At 40.2% G+C, this 20,981-nt stretch overlaps 1 protein-coding gene across 2 annotated transcripts in view; it reads left to right on the top strand.

Annotated features, from left to right (window-relative positions):
- Window positions 1-20,981, top strand: part of EZR (ezrin) — a 39,630-nt gene that overhangs the window by 15,338 nt on the left and 3,311 nt on the right. For both annotated transcript variants that reach the window (XM_083496503.1, XM_083496504.1), the window contains exons 3-12: window positions 3,218-3,301; window positions 7,918-8,013; window positions 9,493-9,767; window positions 9,919-10,002; window positions 10,963-11,109; window positions 14,379-14,475; window positions 16,784-16,947; window positions 17,912-18,042; window positions 19,055-19,215; window positions 20,574-20,666. In XM_083496503.1, the coding sequence (XP_083352629.1) occupies window positions 3,218-3,301; window positions 7,918-8,013; window positions 9,493-9,767; window positions 9,919-10,002; window positions 10,963-11,109; window positions 14,379-14,475; window positions 16,784-16,947; window positions 17,912-18,042; window positions 19,055-19,215; window positions 20,574-20,666 (1,332 nt within the window). The remainder of the gene's footprint in view (window positions 1-3,217; window positions 3,302-7,917; window positions 8,014-9,492; window positions 9,768-9,918; window positions 10,003-10,962; window positions 11,110-14,378; window positions 14,476-16,783; window positions 16,948-17,911; window positions 18,043-19,054; window positions 19,216-20,573; window positions 20,667-20,981) is intronic.

Below are 20,981 nucleotides of genomic sequence, written 5' to 3'. Positions count from 1 at the left end.
TCCACAAGTGGGGAGCTACCATAGAAAAGACCTGTTCTTGAGTTGCCACTCTCTAGACCAGTGTTTCCCAACTGGGGGCCATGACCCTCTGCCCCCCCGAATATTCTAGGGGGGGCACAGGTGAAAATTACGTAAATGGGGGGAGCCACAGCATGAGGCTAGGGGGCCACAGAGGGAAGTGAGAAGAAAAGATTTTTTTATATTTATAAATCCTGATTGGCAGGCTACCTGCTTAGCACGTAAGGAGGCAACCCACCAGGGGGCGGCCTAGAGCTTCTTTTTTGCCACATGCATTTTCTTGGAACAGTCAGTTTGTTTCCAGTGGGAAAGGGCAACTGCTGAGACTCCCATTTTGACCACTGCTTGTAGCTGCCGCCAGTGCTGGACCAGGTGGCCGCCTGGGCCTGACTCCACAAGGCGGGTGCAATCCACCCTGGCGCCTAGCAGATCAGGGTGTTCGGATGTTGCCGAGGGCCATCAGCCTGGCTCTGCATGGCGTGGGGCGAAATCCACCCCAGTGCCTAGCCGAGCAGGGTTGTCTGGTGCTGCTGACTTGCATCTAGGAAATAACTAAGTGTCTGCTCAGAAGAAAGCTGCACTGAGTTCAGTGGGCCTTACTCCCAGGTAAAGGTGTGTGGGGCTATAGTGTTTTATATAGGCAGCCCGGGCTCCTTCGGATGACAAGATCTTTTTGCATCAGGTCAGTGAGGACTGCTTGTTTTTAAAATTCTCCTATATATGCAGAACTCCCTGTGCGCCTTTTGCAGACCCTTCACGTGTCCCTGTTTTCCAGGGTCCAATCCTGGATTTACAGAAGTTGTCCCAGTTTCTGATTTGATCCCAGAATGTCCCACTTTTCCTTAGGACGTCTCTATTTTTACCAGAGAAATGTTGGAGAGTATGGAATTATCCGACCCCCACAAGCCATCTAAAGGCTGCCCTGAATAGGGAAGTTTTTATAATGTGTTAAATGTTTTATTATGCTTTTACATATCTTGGAAGACGCCCAGAGTGGCTGGAGCAGCCCAGACAAGATGGGCAGGGTATAAATAGTAAAATTATTATTATGGAATAGGACATCCTTATTTTCATCAAGAGAAATGTTGGAGGGTGTGCCTTTGGACTGTTATCTGTAGGTTTCCCCCTCTGTGTCAAATCACTGGGGTCAAATAAGTGTTGTTTATTTTTTATAATACATGGAAGATGGATCTCCCTCGGGAGGTTCTGGACTCGCCTTCCTTGAAGGTTTCTAAGCAGAGGTTGGGTGGCCATCTGTCGTGGATGCTTTAGCTGAGTTTCCTACATTGCAGGGGGTTGCACTAGAAAGATGACCCTTCCAGCTCTATGATTTTATGTTTTTCTGCTTCAATATTTCATTATATACTAAAACATGTTCTGTTTACAAACAAAACAGTAGTTGCTAACTACATTATTAATGTAACATCTAGTTTGACCGTTTTAAAGCACATTTTGGATGGTCTGTATCTGTAGTGGGTTAATCTGTGCATTTATAACTGATTTCTGAGGTTGGAAACATTACTGTTGTATGTATGATTTCAGGTTTAGCAGGTAAAGGCTTTTTTATTACATAAAATGATGGAGTAAAAAGTTCAGCTAAGGAGGATGTCTATACTCGGACTCTTAAGGAAATGCATAGGTCTTTTGAACTTTCCTTAGTGGTTTAGTTCAAATTTGCTTTATGTGGGTATTGGTTTTCTCCAGGAAGTGTAAACAATATATGGGAGTTGCAGCTTTTGTGCTCTGTAAGGAGTATGATTATATGCATTCCTTACGGAAAGGCTAGAAATAAATCTTATCAGACCTGATTATGTGGGGGTTGGAAGGAGGTTTTCTTAACTGAAACGCCTTTAAGATTTATATTGAGAAATGGTTTGCTAAAGCTTTTGGAATTTGTTAAATCCAGTCACTATACATTTCATGGATATCCTGGGATACACACAGAGAGACCATATTGCTTAAAAATAGCCTTTGTTAAATTGTGGGGAAGTGGGTGTGTGCTTGGAATGAGGATTAGAAAAACCCAAACATTCTTTAACACTTCTCCACTCTTGGTTGATCACACTAAAGATTAGATATTGAGAATGCATAATTTGCATGTATTCCTATAATACATTCTTTTTAATTTAGAATGCTCAGAATAAGGGTTCTGACCACAACTTTCTGATGCTTGAGAGTAATGAAAAACCAGTATGATTTATTTCCTAGTGTTATTCTACAGAGATATAGAACAGGACAAATGCTTGATTAACCCATTGTGCCATATTGTCTAGCATCCACTAACAGCAGATTAGAACATTTATAGAGAGCAAGCTTATGAATGGATGTTGGCCACCATCTCTAAATGGAGTATTCATGTTCAGATATACTGTATCTCTGAGATCCAAATACTAGGTACAAACAAGGGGTGGCCTTTACCTTTATACCCTCTTTGTGAGTTCTGTGTTGAAACATTAGGTTGGCCATTATGGAAAACAGAATTCTTGACTAAGTGGGCTTTGACCTGATACAGTAGTGATCATGTTAACTTCTGACCCACTGGGGTCTTCTTATCTTGTGGATTGCAGAAACATAGGTTTCTCATGAACAGCATTAGCTATACAGAAAGATGTCAGTTGTCATCATGCTATGTCCACAAACCACTCTCTGCTCATTTTCTGCTTCAACCATGCTCTTTTAAAAGAGGCAACATAACAGTATAGGGAGAATAATTAGCATGCTTTTACCTCTTTAAAAACCCAGTACAACTCTTAATATACCAGGGAGACCTGTGTTGTAATTTAAAAGCCTTCCCTTAATGTGGTCAATTCCTTGCCCTAATTCTAAAGGGATGTTAATTAAGATGTCAGGCTTCATACTAATAGTAGCCCTGGCTTAGCATAACACTATGCACTGGAAGAATGAACACTAAAATGTCATTTTACTTAAACTAAAAAGCTCAGTCAAAGCCAGGAGCTGCAAAGCAAGTAGAACACTCAGGATAATGTCTGGCAAATTACCTTGATGGACCAGCATCTTGAAATATTTGTAGCGCTTATGCGTTTAAACACTATGGTGATTTTATTTTTAAAAATTGTTTACTAGCACATAGCATCTTGTATACGCTTCAAATCCTGAACCACAGTTCTAAAATCTGTTATACAAATCACAGTGCACACTGGCTCTGTTTTCATATCCATTACTTTAATTTCTCTTCTAGGTCAATGTTCGAGTTACCACTATGGATGCAGAGCTGGAGTTTGCCATCCAGCCTAACACAACAGGCAAACAGCTGTTTGACCAGGTCAGTATATAGTGTGTAAGTTTTCATCAAAGTTTTCTGCAGGGAGGGTGGATCACCTGAGACTTTCTCCTTTGCTCAAGGAACCATGCACTGGGTGGCATGCTGCAGATCTGCCTCTGTACAAATCAGCAATAGAAAGCTGGTGTTCCTTTAAAAATCTTAAGTTTGCATGTGCCTGAAATCCTTAAGGAGAGGTAAAGGGATTTTCCACCTACTCTTCTGGACATAAAGAAAAGGGAGAAAACCCCAGCACTCTGGGTCTGTCAAGTAAAGTTGTTAGATCAAAATTTAATCAGTAAAGGAATATAGCAAAAAGTACTATGTGTTCTGTGACCTTGCTGCGATTTAGAAAAAAAGGAAATCTGTAGTCCTCATTGAAGCTGTATTGCTCAGGTGTGAGGGGAAAGCCATTCGCTTCCAAAATGGGTAGGAAAACATTGTGTCAAGATTGTTTATTTGCTACACACACACACACACACACAACTTTGTAATGTAACAGTACTCAGTTAATAAATGTTTTTAGATTAATTGGCTGCTAATAAATTATTTCTAGGGTTCAAGTACAGGTTCTGTTATATTGAATCAACATGAGTAATTGTAGAAGTGTGTATTAATCATACTTAAACTGCTCAGCACCTGTCACTGCTGTGGGATTACCAAATGGGGAGAAGAAAATACCCTGTATTAAAGGGGATGTGGTAATGACTTAATGGAGCATATCCCAAAGAATATTGGAAAGGATTTAATATGGTCAATCTGTATACTTTGGAAATGGGCTTCCATTTTGTCATTTCTGCTAAGTAAAGGTCACCACAGAATTTGCAACAGGAAAGCTATGCTATTCTGCCTTACTAGTTCCTTAAGGTTTATAAGATACGCTGTGTCTTTAAGGGATTTGTCTGTTATTGGTGGCTGCTGTAAGAAAAATGAAAGACAATTGGGAATGATCAATAGAGTGTAAACATTTGTAGATAGGATAGATAGTCCATTCACCTTATTACAGTGATTGAATACAGGTGTGGGTAATATTCCACCGGCATCCAGTTTGCCATTTATATTGATATCCTCAGGCAGAGAGGCAATGACTGCAAGGCATTTGACCTATGCACATGTGGGCCTTTGGGTTAGAGACTATAATAAACTGTGTAGTACAGCAGAGGGTCTGTATATTTCTATTATTGTGAAGTCAGAGAAAATTGTACAGCGCTACAAAGAATAAAATCCAGTTTTCCTCTTAATATATCTTGCAAATTCCTATTTTATTATATTTTTTACAACCAAGGAGGAAAAGCAATATTGCACCATCCATAGCTGTATATTAACTACAGTAAAGTTTTAACAATTTTTTGAAGTTGTGAATAGGGAGGGAAAGAGGGTTTTGTTAATAAATAACAAATATAAGAGGTTAGCAGTCACTTTTCTGCCAGCGATTTAACTCTTTCACAAGGTTTATGTAAGAATATAGGATTCGAGAATTTAGCAAGTTTTTCTTATGTAGAAAGGAAAGGCAGCATGTTGTGGGGTGTCAGTTCTGTGCATTTTATGATGGAAATTATTATTATTATTAAATAACGTTGGAGGCTGTCAGTGCCACCATTTCTCTCTGTCTAGGCTAGGAAGCTGACCAGGTAGTGCCAGCAGCCTGCTTAATGCCGAGAAGTGCAAGGCAGCATTGTTTACAGGAATGGCAGATCGATAGTGGAATAACCCTCCTGGGTCAGAGGAAGGTTCATCAGTTCCCACATTCTGTCTCCCAGGGATGTAGAGCATGTGTCACATTGAGCGTCCTCACCTCAGGACCTGACATTTGGATGTAAATTGCTTCCATACAACCGAGATTCCTTTTAACAGCTAGTTTATTTAGAAGTAAACTATCAGGAATTGCCTTATCTAGTGTGGTAATTAATTCCATGTTAGGTTTTGGATGGGAGAAAACTTTATTTTGTCTGACCTGAACCTACTGCGAATCAGTGCCTTTGGATTTCTCTCTCTGTGTGTGTGTGTGTGTGTGTGTGTGTGTGTGTGTGTGTATGAGAGAGATTTTCTAAACAAACAAGCAAAGCCCCAATGTTTTAATAAGGGAAATGTCCTAAGGCCTTGCCAGTGACCCAACTGCAGCCCTGTAGCCACACAACCCTGACCCTGCATTTAAAAATAAGGTATTCTAGAACAGATGCCTGTGGAGGCCTGGCGAGACTTCTCTCTGTAGAAATGATGCAACATCTCCTCTCATTTGCCAATAGGTACAACCAGAACATAGTCCCTTTCCCTCCATAAAAGGGTCTCTTTCTTGGCTTTTTCTTTCTACACCATCACTGTGCCTTACGTAGGTATTTTCAGGATTTGGGTAGTATCACTCTGTTTTTGCTGTTAGTAACATCAGTTAGCCTGGAAACCTTGCCCGCCCCGCTAAAGATGTTGGGAGCAGCAGAGTGAGGATGAAGATATATGAACAGGCCTCAATTCCCAAACAAAGTGTAATAAATGGAAAAAAGATTAAGTACCACTGCCCTAAAGGGGGCAGATCTCCGAGGAAGTTGTCCTGCAAGTGTTTGCCCCTTTGATCCATATTCATAACGAAGTTTATGCTGTCGGTTCATCCAGTGTGTTTAAAGCAATTATAGTGTTCATTAAATAATTTATCAGATCTGGAAAGAGCCAGACAACCCATGGTCCAGAAAGTCTCGCTAATTATGCTCAAGCTGTACTGGAGAATAGATTTAAACACAGCCCTGCAGAACATAAATTAACTTAGATTGGTACATTACTGAGGCTGAATACTGCAGTTTCCCTTGGTTGCAAAACTAGTTCTGAATGCATGAGACTCTCCTAGAATATATAATTCCAAATGTTCATTTTATCTCTGGCACTGTTTTAGAGTGTGTGTTTTCTCCTACATTCAGTGCTTTTTACTGGCTTTGAAGATTGTATTGATAGGGATTCAGATTGCCACCCTTTATTTCCTTGCCAGAAATATTTTGAGCAAATTCCATTTGTTGCTTCCTTTAAAATGTTTTGAGTATCAGAGTTGTGAAGCAACAAATCTGCACTATACTTTGCAAATATGAGTGGCATTCCTCTCCCACTATGTGTTCTGTACTCTTAATCTCAAGATTTTCCATAGCACGTAGTAAAGATTTGAAACTTTTCCAGGTGAAATATGGAATGCTGAGAGAATTATGTGATAGAATTGTAATTAAACAGTGGTGCAAAATTTTTGTGTTACTTCACCTAATTCTTGGGCATATTTTTGTGAGTGAGGCATTTTATTTTGTTTTGACACTTGGTTTAAAATAGTATTTGCATTTCAACTATTTCAGTAAGCAAACTGAGGTTACATGAGGCTGGAAATTTTACTTAATTCCAAAATGTCAAAACAATTCATTTTCTCTGATGCATTTCCAGACAGTAAAAGCATAGTCTTGAGAGTTGGTCTTGTCTTTAAATAGGGCATCTTACTTTTATCTTTTTGTAAACTCTTCCTTGATTTCCATTTTGTCTCCCATTACTTGTCATTGATTTAATCTATTAGATTATCTGTCACTAATAATCTAATGCAGTTGAAGGAGACAATCCCCACAGAGTGTTAATTAAAGGCAAATGGCATAAATATGTCAATTGGCTATCAGGGCAACTAGTAGATCACAGTAAGAGTAAATCACTGCAGAAGGAATGCCATTTTAACACATGGCTAGCTTTATGCTACTTTTAACCACTGTTACTATTTTATTATTGAAAATCACCCTGAAAAGATATATTTATAAAAATATGTGTGTGGTATAGAAAATTATTAATGGGGGAAGTCTTTGACACCTTAAAGCATCTTCCATCCCACAAAGCAGATGCTGCTACTTCATTCGTTTTTGAAAATTTGTAGTATTGTAGTTTTCTTTTTAAAAAAAAATCTTATGGGATTGCTTTTGACGGGAGAGCAATTACAGTTTTGCATGAGCTAATAGTTGTTACACTTGGCCGCTCATCTTGTTTAAATTCCAATATCAGAATTAATTACAGGAAGCTTTTACAGCTTTCAAGCAGCTTTGCAGTTTTTATTAAGGAAGGATCACATTTCAGAGATACAGTTCCTCCTAGCTGAGCCTTCTTTCTCTATCTGGGTTTATTTGAACCCTGAGACTCTTCTTAAGAGAGGCATCTAGTTATGCTATTACTGATGAGGCTGCACCAAGCAGCTCTTAAATTTTGGAGTGCTTAAAAAAAAGAAAGACCTGTAAATACCTATTGGTTTCATTGTCTGTTTTGCACACTGATTAATCTGACCTCTGATAATATGAGGCAGCAGGCAACTGATCAGCATGTCCTTTGTTCAGCCTTTCAAACCAGCGTTTTTACACGGAAAAAACCTTACCAAGCATTTGCCACGTTCTCCTCTCAGCCTTTTGTTTCTTCCCTGTATTGAATGGGTTCAAATTCCATGGGATCAAGTAGTCCTGGGCAAAGCTGGCTTTTAGAGGGTCTTGAAATTTGCATCTTTTTCAGAGGGTGGAGTTGGCAGTCCACATATTCAGGCTTACGTGCTATGGCAAGAGACTTAGAAAACATAGGTGTTTCACCTTTTTATTTTCACTCTTCTGGCCTCCCTTCTTCTCATCTTTTAGGTGGTGAAGACGATAGGCTTACGCGAAGTCTGGTACTTTGGTCTTCAGTATGTGGATAACAAAGGATTCCCAACCTGGCTGAAGCTTGACAAAAAGGTAAATGAAATGAACTGAAATGGAAAATACAGCCACAGCTGTGCACTAGCCGCCTTAGCTGCATCTCTGCATTACTTTATTATACAAGAAGGGCACACAGATAATATTGAGAGTATGAACTTGGTCAATATTAGTCTGCAATGGGACTTACAGTACAATGAGACATTCGGTTGGGCCTGGCAGACCCTAGGGAGCCATCTACATCAGGAGTTCAGTCCAGTAAGCCCAGCAATTGCTGTGGTGACTTCCAGAGGTTAAAATGCTTAGTATGGGAAACTCCATTTAAGAAAAAAGAGGTGCAGTGTTAAAACTATTCAGTCCTCTGGTGACTAACGGCCTGGCAAACAAGAGTTCTTGCTTAATTTCTGAATACTGACTGTTTGTACATAGTCTAGTCTCAGCTTGTCTGTTGCCTACTCCAAATAGCTAGCTATTGTGTTTATTTCAATTAGCGGAACTTCTCGGTATACATTGCTTAATCTCTGCAGGACTAGTTGCCAAATTGCCTGGAATAAATTGTTCTCGCAGATTAGTGAATTACCATGTGGAGACTAGTATAGACCTATTCCTTGTTCTAAAGCCTTCAGGATTTTTAAATAAAACAAGCCATGTGTGTGCCTGTGTTGTCATAGCTTTCTCTTTTCCAGCTTACGGTTGCTATTATGGCTGATGCTTTGGTGAAAAACATGATAGCATTGTACTGCAGTTCTGTTCTGTCTGAGATAATTTATTCCTCTTGCCATCCTAGCAAACATTCAGCATGAGCTGTACATAATATTGATATACCTTAGGAATGCTGATGCACTAGTAATTTGGTCTGGCATTGTATAATGAGCAAAGTGGCTGAAAGCATGCACTCATTACTTCATCACACATCTAAGCATCTATTTATTTAATAAATTATGCTCCGTTTTTTCACCATGCATCTCAAAGCTGCTTAAGAAAAGGCAAAATACATCGTTGCATCCAGATAGTTACTATGAGGCTGCCCTTTGACTTAAATAAATGAAGAGCCCCGTTCGAAAGTAGCACCAAAGAATGGAGTACAAAGTAGGATGTGAAGAGCAAAATCGCCTCTTGGCAAGTGGGAAGCCTTATGGTCACAGTGCTAAGGACAGTGTTCAACTGAATAATTGTGTGAGTAGAATGACACCTGCTTGTGCTTCTGGACTCCACCACCACTGTCACCCATGCCACCCTCAGTTATACTCCAAAGGGATAGGGGAAACCACAGAACAAATTTAGGAGGGGTGTGGAGTAAGGGGAGGAGTCCTGTTGTGCAAGCAGAAGTTTTTCGTCTCATACAAGGAGCTATTTCGAGTTTCTATGCAACTCTACGGCTGACAACCAAAAGACTTAACTTTGAATAATGTGTTCAGAAATGTTAATAGTCAACAATAATTTGCTAACATTCAATTGTGTTTTGACATGCTGCTCATGTTTTGCTGCTGCTCTCTCCTTGCCCCCTCTCCATTTCAGGTCTCTGCTCAAGAGGTCAGGAAAGAGAACCCTCTGCAGTTCAAATTCCGTGCCAAGTTCTACCCTGAAGATGTATCTGAGGAGCTGATCCAGGACATCACACAGAAGCTGTTCTTCCTGCAGGTGAAAGAAGGAATCCTTAGTGATGAAATCTATTGCCCACCTGAAACTGCAGTCCTCCTTGGGTCTTACGCTGTGCAAGCCAAATATGGAGACTACAATAAAGAGCTGCACAAGCCTGGATACCTCAGTTCTGAACGCCTCATTCCCCAAAGGTGAGAACGTCGCATGGAAAACTTAGGGACAGGGCTTCTCTGGGGAAATTTAAATGCATTCTTTAAAACTAGATGTACACAAGTTTAAACTAGAGCTTACAACTTTCTCACCTCATGGGTTTTCTTTTTGTTTGTTTTTTTGTATATTTAGAGTAATGGACCAACATAAGCTCTCTAGAGAACAGTGGGAAGAACGGATCCAGGTCTGGCATGCCGAACATGGTGGAATGCTCAAGTGAGTTATGGCACTGAAGGGGTCTGTCTGTTTTCTTGAGCCCACATTTTGCATTCCCATTCCTCACCAGCTCTTAGATGAAAGGTAACCCTGTAGCAAAGAACTTCAACAGGTTCTTTACATATATCTTGCTCTGGCCCGTCATCTTCTCTGCATTCCTGATGCATAATTGTCCGTTGATGTATGTAGAAATTCCCGTGCTGGGCACAATGTGTAGGTGAAGCACAACATGATAGACTGGAATTTTTGAAATGCTCTTGGAAGTACACAGGTGGGGCTACATTCAGTGAGTGTGTAAGCAAACGTGTAGTGTTCAACGAGTGTAGTGTCTATGTACCTGTGCATACAATAGAGATGAGTTGTAGAAATCAACAATTGCACACTCCTCCACCCAAACACTTGCACGTGTGTACAGGTAGTTTGCATCTGTTCAGTGCAACTTCTGAACAAGCTTATAGGCAAAAGCTTTAGAGGATTAGGAAAGCTGGAAATTTATTTATGGAAGTATTTCTATTGTACCATATCATAAAATATCAGGGCTGTGTACAAAAATAAAAAAGCCATTAAAAGCAATAGAAAAAATAATTGTGAATGGCTAGTTAAAAAGCTGTGAAGGCCTGTTTGCATAAAGATGTCTTCAAGGGATGCCTGGAAATCCAAAGGGAAGGATGGCAGCCCATCACTGCTGGAAGAGTGTTCCACAGCATGGCATCAGCAATACTAAATGTCCAACTTCTAGTTAAGGCCAGTTGGGCCTCTGCTGTAACCTGGGTACAACTAACATGTCTCATGTTGGACAAGTAATAAGTAATATTGTAATCATTTTGTAGTAAGGTGGTTTTTCTGTTAGTCTCCTCCTGTTACCCCAATGAGTGCATTAATTTTCCCAAAGGTTTTGCATCAGTCTTAAAAGAGAAACATCACCTAACATTTCCTACATATGATTTCCTTGTCAACCAGAGAGAATGCCATGCTGGAATACCTGAAGATTGCCCAGGATCTGGAGATGTATGGAATCAACTACTTTGAAATCAAGAATAAGAAAGGGACTGATCTCTGGCTGGGAGTAGATGCACTTGGGCTGAACATTTATGAGAAGGACGACAAGTAAGTGGATGTTTTATTATTCCTTTGAGGTTGAAGAGCAGGCATTAGTGCCAGAGAATTCTCTCGTTATCTGTGCTTTGTATTTTTATGGCAGCCTTATCAAAGCAAGTCACCTTGGTGTGCTGAATGCGGTTGTGCTGGGAAACACGTGGCCCCAAAGTGACTTGCCTTTACTATCTCCAAACTGCAACCTGTTTTCCCCTTAACTTGTATACTAGCCCTTTAGAAGGGCAGGCAGGGGTCAAACGGAAGAATCCATTATATGGTGTAAAGGTAAGCCATATATCAGATCCTAATGCTAGGGCTGGCAGAAACTTGGATCCAACTTCATCAAAACATTGTGTACAAGCAGAATTAATTGGGAGGAATTCAACATTGCACTCTGGCAATCATTCTGTCAGGGCAATCATTCTGGCTTGTCAGATGGAATGATTTCACCTTCTCCTGAACCCCCAGAGCCAATTTTGAGGGATGGGGAGAAGGGGGGAAACCCCATTGTGCCAATTAAGTTATTGTATTCATTAGCTGAATCCTGTCCATTATCTCTTAACTGATCGCTGGTAGGTGTCTACCAACATCTGAAGCAGGCAGGACTCTAGGGCCATTCAGAGCCAATATACAATATATTCAAGTTGGAGAGAGCACTTTAACTCACTTTTGTTAGTGGCTGGCTCCAGCCGTGAGCCATTTGTGTGCACCTGTCCTTAGATGGCTAGGTTGGAGTCAAACTGGAAGCAAAATTAGGTTGTGTCCTCCGCCATACACAAATTTGTAGCTGATCCTCTTTCATTAGGTAGCTGTGAGATCTCTAGTTTTGGAAGAAGGGTGGGGAAACAGCAGACTGGTAATCAGGGAGCAAGAGAGAAGAAACTTAATGGGGACAAAATGTAAAAGAAAACTAGTCCTATTCACGTGCAGCAGAGTTAAAGGATATGAGTTTGGAAGAATCTGAAATAAAGAACATACCTTTTTGCCAGTACTAACTTTGCTTTGTCCTCTCTGTTCAAGGTAAACCATAAGCCCATATAACTAGAGATGTTCAAGCAGTTTATGGAAATAGGATAGAATAGGTCTTCATGTTGATTTTAAATGAAATAGTCTTGGGATGTTAGAGTAGGAGAGAGATTTTTCTGAAATGCTAAGGTGCACCATCACCCAGAAAACAAGGAGTGTCACTCTAGGTATTGCATGAATGAAACTACTTCTAGTTTTAGTGTAGCCATAGTCATTCAAACAGGTTTTGCAAGCTATTGACGCTTCAGAAAGGAAACTTTGCCTCTGAAGGAAAATAAGGGGAGGGGCAAACATGCATAGCAAAGTAAGCGCTGGGACACCTGAAAATTAACTCATAACCTTCATGATATGACGAGGCTGGAGCCCACCCTCTCTGTTTATGCAGTTAGATGTCTGTTTGCTTAAATGAATTGGAGCTGGGTTGCACGTGAAGGGCTGTAGGTAGGAATGGCCGGATAGGAAAAAAGAGAAGGGGCCCCTGCACATTTTATTAGTTGTTTAGAGCAACCTTCTCCAACCTGGTGCACTTAACATATTTTGGACTACAACATTTGGAAGGCAACAAGTTGGGGGAAGTCTGGTGTAGAAAAGGAATTTCAGCAGGTTTAGCTTGCATAGCTTGTCATGCCTGTTGGAATTTCCTCTTCTACACAACTGTGTCTGAACCCAGTCTTCTTCTTCTTTTTTTTCTTTCCTTTTTTGCATCTGGCCACCTTAGCTGCAGGGCAGAATAGGGCAGAACCACACCTGTGGTTAATAGAGCTTAACATATAAATATTAGTGCCACTGCTTTTCATAATGAAAACAAAATTATAGTTCTTCTGCACGTAATTATTGTGTTGGTGTTTTAAAGTGGCAGACAGAAGGGATACATTAAATTTTAGTGTTACGGTTATAATTTTATAGATTGTCCTTCTAGAGATGAGATTGAACAGAGGGAGCATTTTGACACCTTTCATCATAAGAGATGTGCAATACACACATATAAAGTAAATGGGTATCAACATATTGAGTGGATTTTAATAGTTTGCTTTGCTTTAAAGCAGAAATTGTGATAGTCTGCCATTAACTGGAAGTGAATTTTTGACATGAATAAAACCTGTATAGAAATGAATTGATGGGCAAGGTGCAACTAAACTTCCATAAGATAGTTTCTTTGGTTCTTTTCAACCCGCTTATATCAGAAGGACAGGAAATTTAGGATGGTTGAACACACAGCAACCCCAGAAAAAATAATGCATTGAAGCACCAGTGAATAAGCACTAAAAAAAGAGGATGCAGATTTACATAAAGTTTGCTATGCAAATTTGCATAAATATACTTTCAGAAATAATTGTCTCTCACCCTAACGGGGAACAAGACTATGGCCATGTGACCTGCGTGTTCTGCAGGTGTGAACTCTCCATGGGCAAATTCAAAGCGACTGTTGCTGCTCACCCTTCGTATGGTTATTTATATTTTCACCAGATTTGGACTGGACAGCCTTTCAAACAGGACTGTCCTCCCTAAAGTAGGACACATGGCTGCCCAACTGTCCCAAAAGGCAAAAGTCACAAAAACTAGGCAAAAGTCAACCACCCCAAAATACCCAAACAATAGCACATCTCAAGAAACAGGCAAATCTCCACCCGCGAAGGAGGAAAGGAATACATATACCCCACTCAGAAAGGCCGCACACAAGTGTGCATACTCACAACAAAACAAAAGGCATTTTGCACACAATCCCCCAAGCAAGCACCAGTAGGATCCCTTTTCTTAATAATAATAATAATAATAATAATAATAATAATAATAATAATAATGTGACCAGCCTCTCCATTCCTTTGTTGAGAGGAAGTCTTTGGTCTTAACCTGAGCCCCAGAGGTATTCAGAGGAAAGGAGACGAAGAGGGAAAGAGATTGAAGGTCTGAACTTCTATTTTCTAGCCAGCCCAGCACTGCCCAAGTTAAAAGAAGAAAAAGAAAAAAGGGAGGAGAAAGGGACCTCCAGCTGAGGGTGACATAATATCTGTGGGGCCCCAGATCTAAGAAAAATTAATACCTAGGTTTAGAACTACAGGCCCCAGCCCTGAGATGAAATTGAAAAATGGTTTGTTTTACGTAATTGCTTGTCTACATAGGACCAAACCTGATGGTAACAATGCTGTAGAGATCTGACCCTTTTTATATTTAGCATAGTCACATTCAAGACAATTTATGTATAAAATCAATGTATCTTCTTGAAAAACAAAACCATAATAATTTTGTGCTTGCAGATTAACTCCCAAGATTGGCTTCCCTTGGAGTGAGATCAGAAACATCTCTTTCAATGACAAGAAGTTTGTCATAAAACCAATTGACAAGAAAGCCCCAGTAAGTATAGCCGATGACGAGTATTCCTGCCAAATCGAGAATGTTAACTTCTTTACTCTGATACTTTTTATGCTAATAGCTCAGTTGTGGATTGTATGTGTCAGCAATCCACCAGTACTTCAGCTCATAGGTATTAAATTCCTTATTAAAGGATCAAGAAAAGAAATGGTGGCATAAAAAGTAACATTGACTTAATAGAAAATTATTGCCGTTCAGTTGTGTCTCCTCCCCCTTTTATTATTTTCTCCAAAACGTTCTTTGTGACCTTAATCTGTAGTATGTACTTCAGAGACCACAGGAGCAATGACTCATTAACTCTTCCCAGCAACAACTCAGATTACTGTTTCCTGTATCTGATGGAAAGATTTCCTCCTGAGGCTTCTAAATATCTCACCCCATAGACCACTTGCTGTAAATAATTTGTATTTGCTAATTGCCTTTGCCCCCCCCCCTAAATACCCCTCCAATGTATTGATGAGAGGGCTTGGTGAGTGAAGTTGCCTCCCCTCCAGACTCTCGCTGCTTTGCTACACTGAAAGCCTTTATTTCCATGAGATAAATCTGATTGGTGACAATGAATTTATGAAACGCTCCTTTATTCTTGTGTGCATAAGCTTTCCATGCCAGATAGTTGTTCATTATATTGTAATTTATATACAAAATACTTATGAATCTTGGGCATAGCCGGTCTTGTACAAACTGGGATGCACTTTTAAAATGAGATTTTTCATGAGGCTGTTACAAAAATTAGTGTAGCCCAGGGAAGGGCATTGTGTCTATACTTAAAAATTTTGAACGCACAAAATGCTTCGCAGTCTTTGACTGTGATACGCAATGAGTACTAGCAAGGTTCTACTGCTGGCAATTGCAGAGGGAGAAAAGCCTTTGTGTGTGCAGGGCACTGGATCACAACCCACATGGATCTTGGGAAAGTGGGTCCAGAAATTCAAGGGTTCTCATTCCTTTTACTTAAAAAGAACTGCTATTAAAAGTCAATTTCATACACAGTAACCTGCATAAAAGGATACTCTCTCAAATGAAATGCACCCGTCTTTATAGCCATTATCAAAGCTCCATGAATGTCTTTTCTCATGAGCATAGTAGTCTGTGAAAACCTTGGTAACAAAAGAACTCTCAACCACTGCTGCACTATTTATCCTATTAGGAGTGGGAATTGAGAAGCTGTATAGGCATCCAGTTCAGAGAAACACTGAAGACATGGTGACCTCTGTGCTTTTAAAAGAAACATACACTGCTTTGGATGATTAAGGCATGCCTTCTGTTAAGCTAATAGAAGTTTGAATTCTTAGGGAACTAAGAGCCATTGAGGTGTAGGAATTGGACTGAGGAAGTTGGACTGCAAATACTTAGCTCAGCTCTAAGCAAACATGACTTGCCCCAAGTCGCTATCTACCTCAGCCTAAATTGCCTCACAAGGCTGTTAGGCTAAAGGGGGATTTTAATTCTCATTGCTGTGAGGTCCTGACATACAAGTATGATAAATAGCAAGAAAATGTAACTTTGCAATTCAGTAGAACTGGCAAGATGCAGGTTTGTGCCAAGTTTACTTTAGCGAAACAGCAGTGAAGTAACTTGTTTCAATAAAAACTCAGTGTTGGGAAAAATAAATGTGATAAAAGTTATCTCCAAAGTATTGGACACAATTTTGTTTAAACATTTTTCATAGCTTTGAAGTACACAGGGAAAAAGGCAAAGTAGTAGCAGTAGTATTAATAATTAATAATAATTTAAAAAAACAATGTTTTAAAGCTGACTGCTTGGAGAAGTGGAATATTTGTTTCCTGTGCCACATGAATGGTTTGGTCCAGTTATTTGACAAAATGCTCTCATTTCAGTGTACATCCCATGCTGAGTATATTAACTGGTGCAGTATATCACTTCAGATTAATAGGAAGATTAAAGTATACATCTCATGGACACACTTAAAAACAAACAAACCAGAGTCATAGACACTTCTATTGTACTGTTTTTCTTAACTTTAAATTCCATTTCCATAATACCATCAAAATCTCTAGTCTGCATTTGCTTCCCCTAAGTTCTCTTTTCTCTTCTCTCAATATTTGAGCCTTGGCTCATCATTCTAAAGCGACACACCATGTGTAAGTTTCAGGAAAAGAACAAGGCCCCATACAATAAAAACACATAAGCTGTTGTAATAGGTTGCTGCCTGTGTTTTCCATAACAAAGAATTAAGGACTGAGTGAGTGGGGAAGATGAGAATGCTTGTGGGAAGTCCAAGTAGATGATTTTTTTTTTACTTACTTTCCCCCCTTCCTCCTCCTGCCAGGACTTTGTGTTTTATGCTCCTCGTCTAAGAATTAACAAGAGGATCCTGCAGCTGTGCATGGGAAATCACGAGCTGTACATGCGCCGTCGGAAACCTGACACCATTGAGGTCCAACAGATGAAAGCCCAGGCCCGTGAAGAGAAGCACCAGAAGCAGCTAGAAAGGTGCCCCTGATGGTGGTGGACAGTGGTGGGAAGGGTGTGGTTCACTTGAATGGAGAAAGTGGCTGGGCCTAATGTGTTGTCTTCAGTAAAACTTGGCAGAGGTAGAGATTGGTGGTGAGGGTAAAATGCCACCACAGCAAGGGTAGAAATCTAGAGAACTCAGTTTTTCTTGCTAAATGTAGGAATGCACACTTAGCTGAGAAGAGGTGACATAAAGCAATAGGCCACTATTTAAAGAAATTGTTGTATGCTTTATTTTGCAAACTGCCTTAGGTGACTTTCCAAAAAGGCCATATATAAATGCAACAAATGACTATGAAAATAAATAATATTGGATCACAATAGAACTGTGACGTCCAGCATTTTGTATCCCATATCAAGATGCTCCAGAGATCCATCTTAATCAATCTTAACCACTATAATGCAGTAATATGGCAACTAAGCAGAACCAAACCAGGGAACTCATACTCCTGGAATCTCTATTCTTCCTCCTTTATGAAGGCTTCTTTGGATAAACGACACTCATTATCAGTTTAACAATTAACCCTGTAGCATATTCTATGTTGCACTGGTGCTGCCTACCACGCTCCCCCAAATAAACTCAAAGATACATGGAGTCATCCCTATAATGTGATGCCTACCCAGAATGGAGCTAACAGAAGTCATATCAGCAGTGGGTAAATCCTGGTGAGCAGCTAAATTCCCTGATTCTGTCTGGCACAGCTCCATACTTTGTAATTTCTTCCTAGTTTCTTAATTTGAGAGCTTGTGGCACCTGATTGTTGCCGCCTCCCTGGATGCAGCCACAGGAGTGTTTGAATGCCATATTTTCCTCAAGCTTCTGTCATTGTAGAAAATCACAGAAAAGAAAAGCTTTTCACCCCAGCACAGGATAGTTGTGTAGGGGTAAGCAGACTTGTAACCTCCAGAGTTTTGAAGCAACTTATTTTTCTATCCGTTACAGACAACAGCTAGAAAATGAAAAGAAGAAGAGAGAGACAATTGAGAAGGAGAAAGAGCAGATGCTAAGGGAGAAGGAAGAACTGATGATGAGACTGCAGGAGTACGAACTGAAGACGCAGAAAGCAGAAAAAGGTACCATTTGCCTTCATTAAACAGGCCACTGGAACCCATGGTTCCACCACTTCCTCACATTCTCAGCCTTGCTTAGACATCCAACATAGCAGTGTGTTGGCACACTATAACACCCTAACAGTGCTGTCGCATGACATTTCGTTGGGTTTCATGATAGAAATATACAAACCAGGATAACACCTACTTCACTAGAGCACAGGAACCACTCTCTTAATGGATGGAAGTTTTATAGGAGCTTCCTTTTAGTCTTTGAATCATTTATTACTTGTGCATATTGCTCCATAAATGCAGCTGGCATTACTGCTATCTACAGTTAGATGGCTGAGCTAAGCAATTTCATAAAAACAACTTCTAAAATCTCCCTCAACTATTAATCAAACTATTTAAAAAATACGGTAGGCGCCTTGTAATCTTGTTTTACGATTATATAGATTATTCAAGATTAGATGTCTGCCATAATAACCCCAGGAAAATGTTATTGAAAACCCAATCTGATGTCCAATACGCATATGTGGCTGTAAAGTTCCTAAAATATCTGCACCCAGTAGTGGCAGTTCAATTGACAGGAAGCTTTTCTCTTTGCCTAAAGGGAAAATGTTAAACTGCCTGCATTGCTGGATGTTTTCTGAGCAGACCAGCTGTGAAATCTGATGCAGTGCACTGTAGTTTCCTTTACACCCTGATCTGGCTGAGCCAATATCTCTGAACAAGATTATGAAATCTAAATGCATAACATCCCACTGCCCTCCCTTTATCCTGTAGCAATCCAATGCTTTAGAATCCATACTTTTCCTGCATCCCTGTAAGCAGCATAATGCAAAGCTATACCTATTAAGCTTCAAAGAAGAATGTTTTACATATTGATAAGACCTTGGAATTGTCTTGGCATTCAGAAAGAAAGCTCCTCTTTGCATTTGCAAGTAGAAGACACCGAATTTGCTAAGTATCTTTATAAGGCTGGAGTTTACAGAAACACAACTTTTTATTGTGTGGCTTTTCCCCCCCATTCCAGAGCTCTCAGACCAAATCCAAAAAGCCAGGGAGCTTGAAGATGAAAGGAGAAGGGCTCAGGAGGAAGCTGAGCGTCTAGAGAACGAGCGCTTAGCTGCTCTGCAAGCCAAGGAAGAACTGGAGAGGCAAGCGGCCGACCAGATGAAGAGTCAGGAGCAGCTGGTATGCATCCAAGGCATTTGGGAGATAAACTCTGACAATTATATAAATAGTAGCAAACGAGTTTGGCTGAATGCTACATTTGGGGGGCAAGAAAAAGTTATTGACCAAAGCAAAGCAAATCCTACAATATAGGACAAATTAATACATGGCTAAGAGTCTGTATTCCTGAGCAGTGAGTCTTGAGAATGAAAGGGGGAAATCAAGATACTGTACAGTATGGACATTTGTTTTTCATGGAATTCGTGTCCTTCCTTGCCACTCAAAGCAATTATTACAGTAGAGTAATACGGGGAAGCATTATAACCAGAAGACCAAAACATTCAAGCAGAAAACAAGCCCAGTGTTTAAGAGACAGAACAAAGTGATCTCACAAAACAAATTCCATTTATCTGGGCATTACCGTGGTGAAATCTCCCTCCCTGTTGCCTCTAGCTACACATCAGCTGGTAGTGAGATATGCAACAGACCCTAATAGTAGGTTAACTCCTGCTGGAACATCAGGCCAAAGGGCACCTGATCCAGCATCCTGTTCTCACAGTGGCCAGCCAGATGTATATAGGAAGCCAGCAAGCAAAATCTCGAGTGCCATCTCAGCTGTCCTCCACTGTGATTGATTCCCAGTTACTGATATGCACAGGCATATTGATCATAGCCATTGTTGCTGTTTTTATTTACTTATTATTTACGGCATTTATATGCTGCTCAATCATTAACATTTCTAGGGGTATGCATAAGAATAAACCATACAGGAGAAAATAAGAATTCATAAAACCAAATAGAAACCTGAAAGGCAACCTTAAAATGTCTGCAGAAATAAGAAAGTCTTTGCCATGTGCCTGTCTAATCTCAGGTGGAAGGGCCCATAACATTAAACACAACTTCTAGTAGTTAAGTTGTGCATCTAAGCTATTGACAACCCCAAAGATACCAGTGATATAAGGGATCGGGCAGGCATTAGGAAATCATGATCCCAGATTGTTAGCTAGTAGACATTCATAGCATTATCTTCTTAAATACATCCAAGTTGGTGGCCCTCTACTTAAGGTTGTCCCTCTCCGGCCAACTGAAGGGCACTGGCAGAATAATATTGGAGATAAATACCCTTGCGGTATTCTAGCTCTAAACCACTTGAGGCTTTAGGGACATAACCAGAATCTTAAATTGAACAGGAGTGAATAACATGCATCCCTAGAGCTGGTTCCAGCTAACACTATTGCAATGGCATTTTGTACCTGATTTTTCATCAGGAGAGCAGCAGCATCCAAAATGGATTGCTTCCCTACCTCTAGATCTTACTGACCAATAGTACTTCCATCTTCTCCGGATTATGTTAAAATGCCTTTCTCTCTGTCAAACAGGCTACAGAGCTTGCTGAATACACAGCCAGGATTGCACTGCTGGAAGAGGCAAGGAAACGCAAGGAGAACGAAGTAGAAGAGTGGCAGCACAGGGTAAGTGCTAAGTTTCTTTAGAGCTACGTATCAGTCTGTTTGACCTCCAAGGGTTTAGCAGTTTTAGTCCTGCCTTGGAACTTTCAGTGCCATTAATCTGAGAGTAAGGGCTACACAGTTCTGTAGAAGAGTAGTTTTTGCTACTCTTCCAGCCCTAGAAGCGTATGATGGGATTGTGTGGGGGTAGGACCAGATTGTTTACTTAAGATATTTGTATAATGCTTCTGAGGTGCTTGTCTCAAAGTGGTTTGTATAAAAATGTTTAAACAATAAGCATTTGTAAAACTGCTTTATTTATAAAATAGTTTATAAATA

The sequence above is a fragment of the Podarcis liolepis genome (assembly GCF_965112155.1).
Source record: "Podarcis liolepis genome assembly, chromosome: 3".
NCBI classification, from domain to species: Eukaryota; Metazoa; Chordata; class Lepidosauria; order Squamata; family Lacertidae; genus Podarcis; species Podarcis liolepis.
Note: the sequence above shows the minus strand (reverse complement) of the source record. Positions and strands in the feature narration are given on the sequence as shown.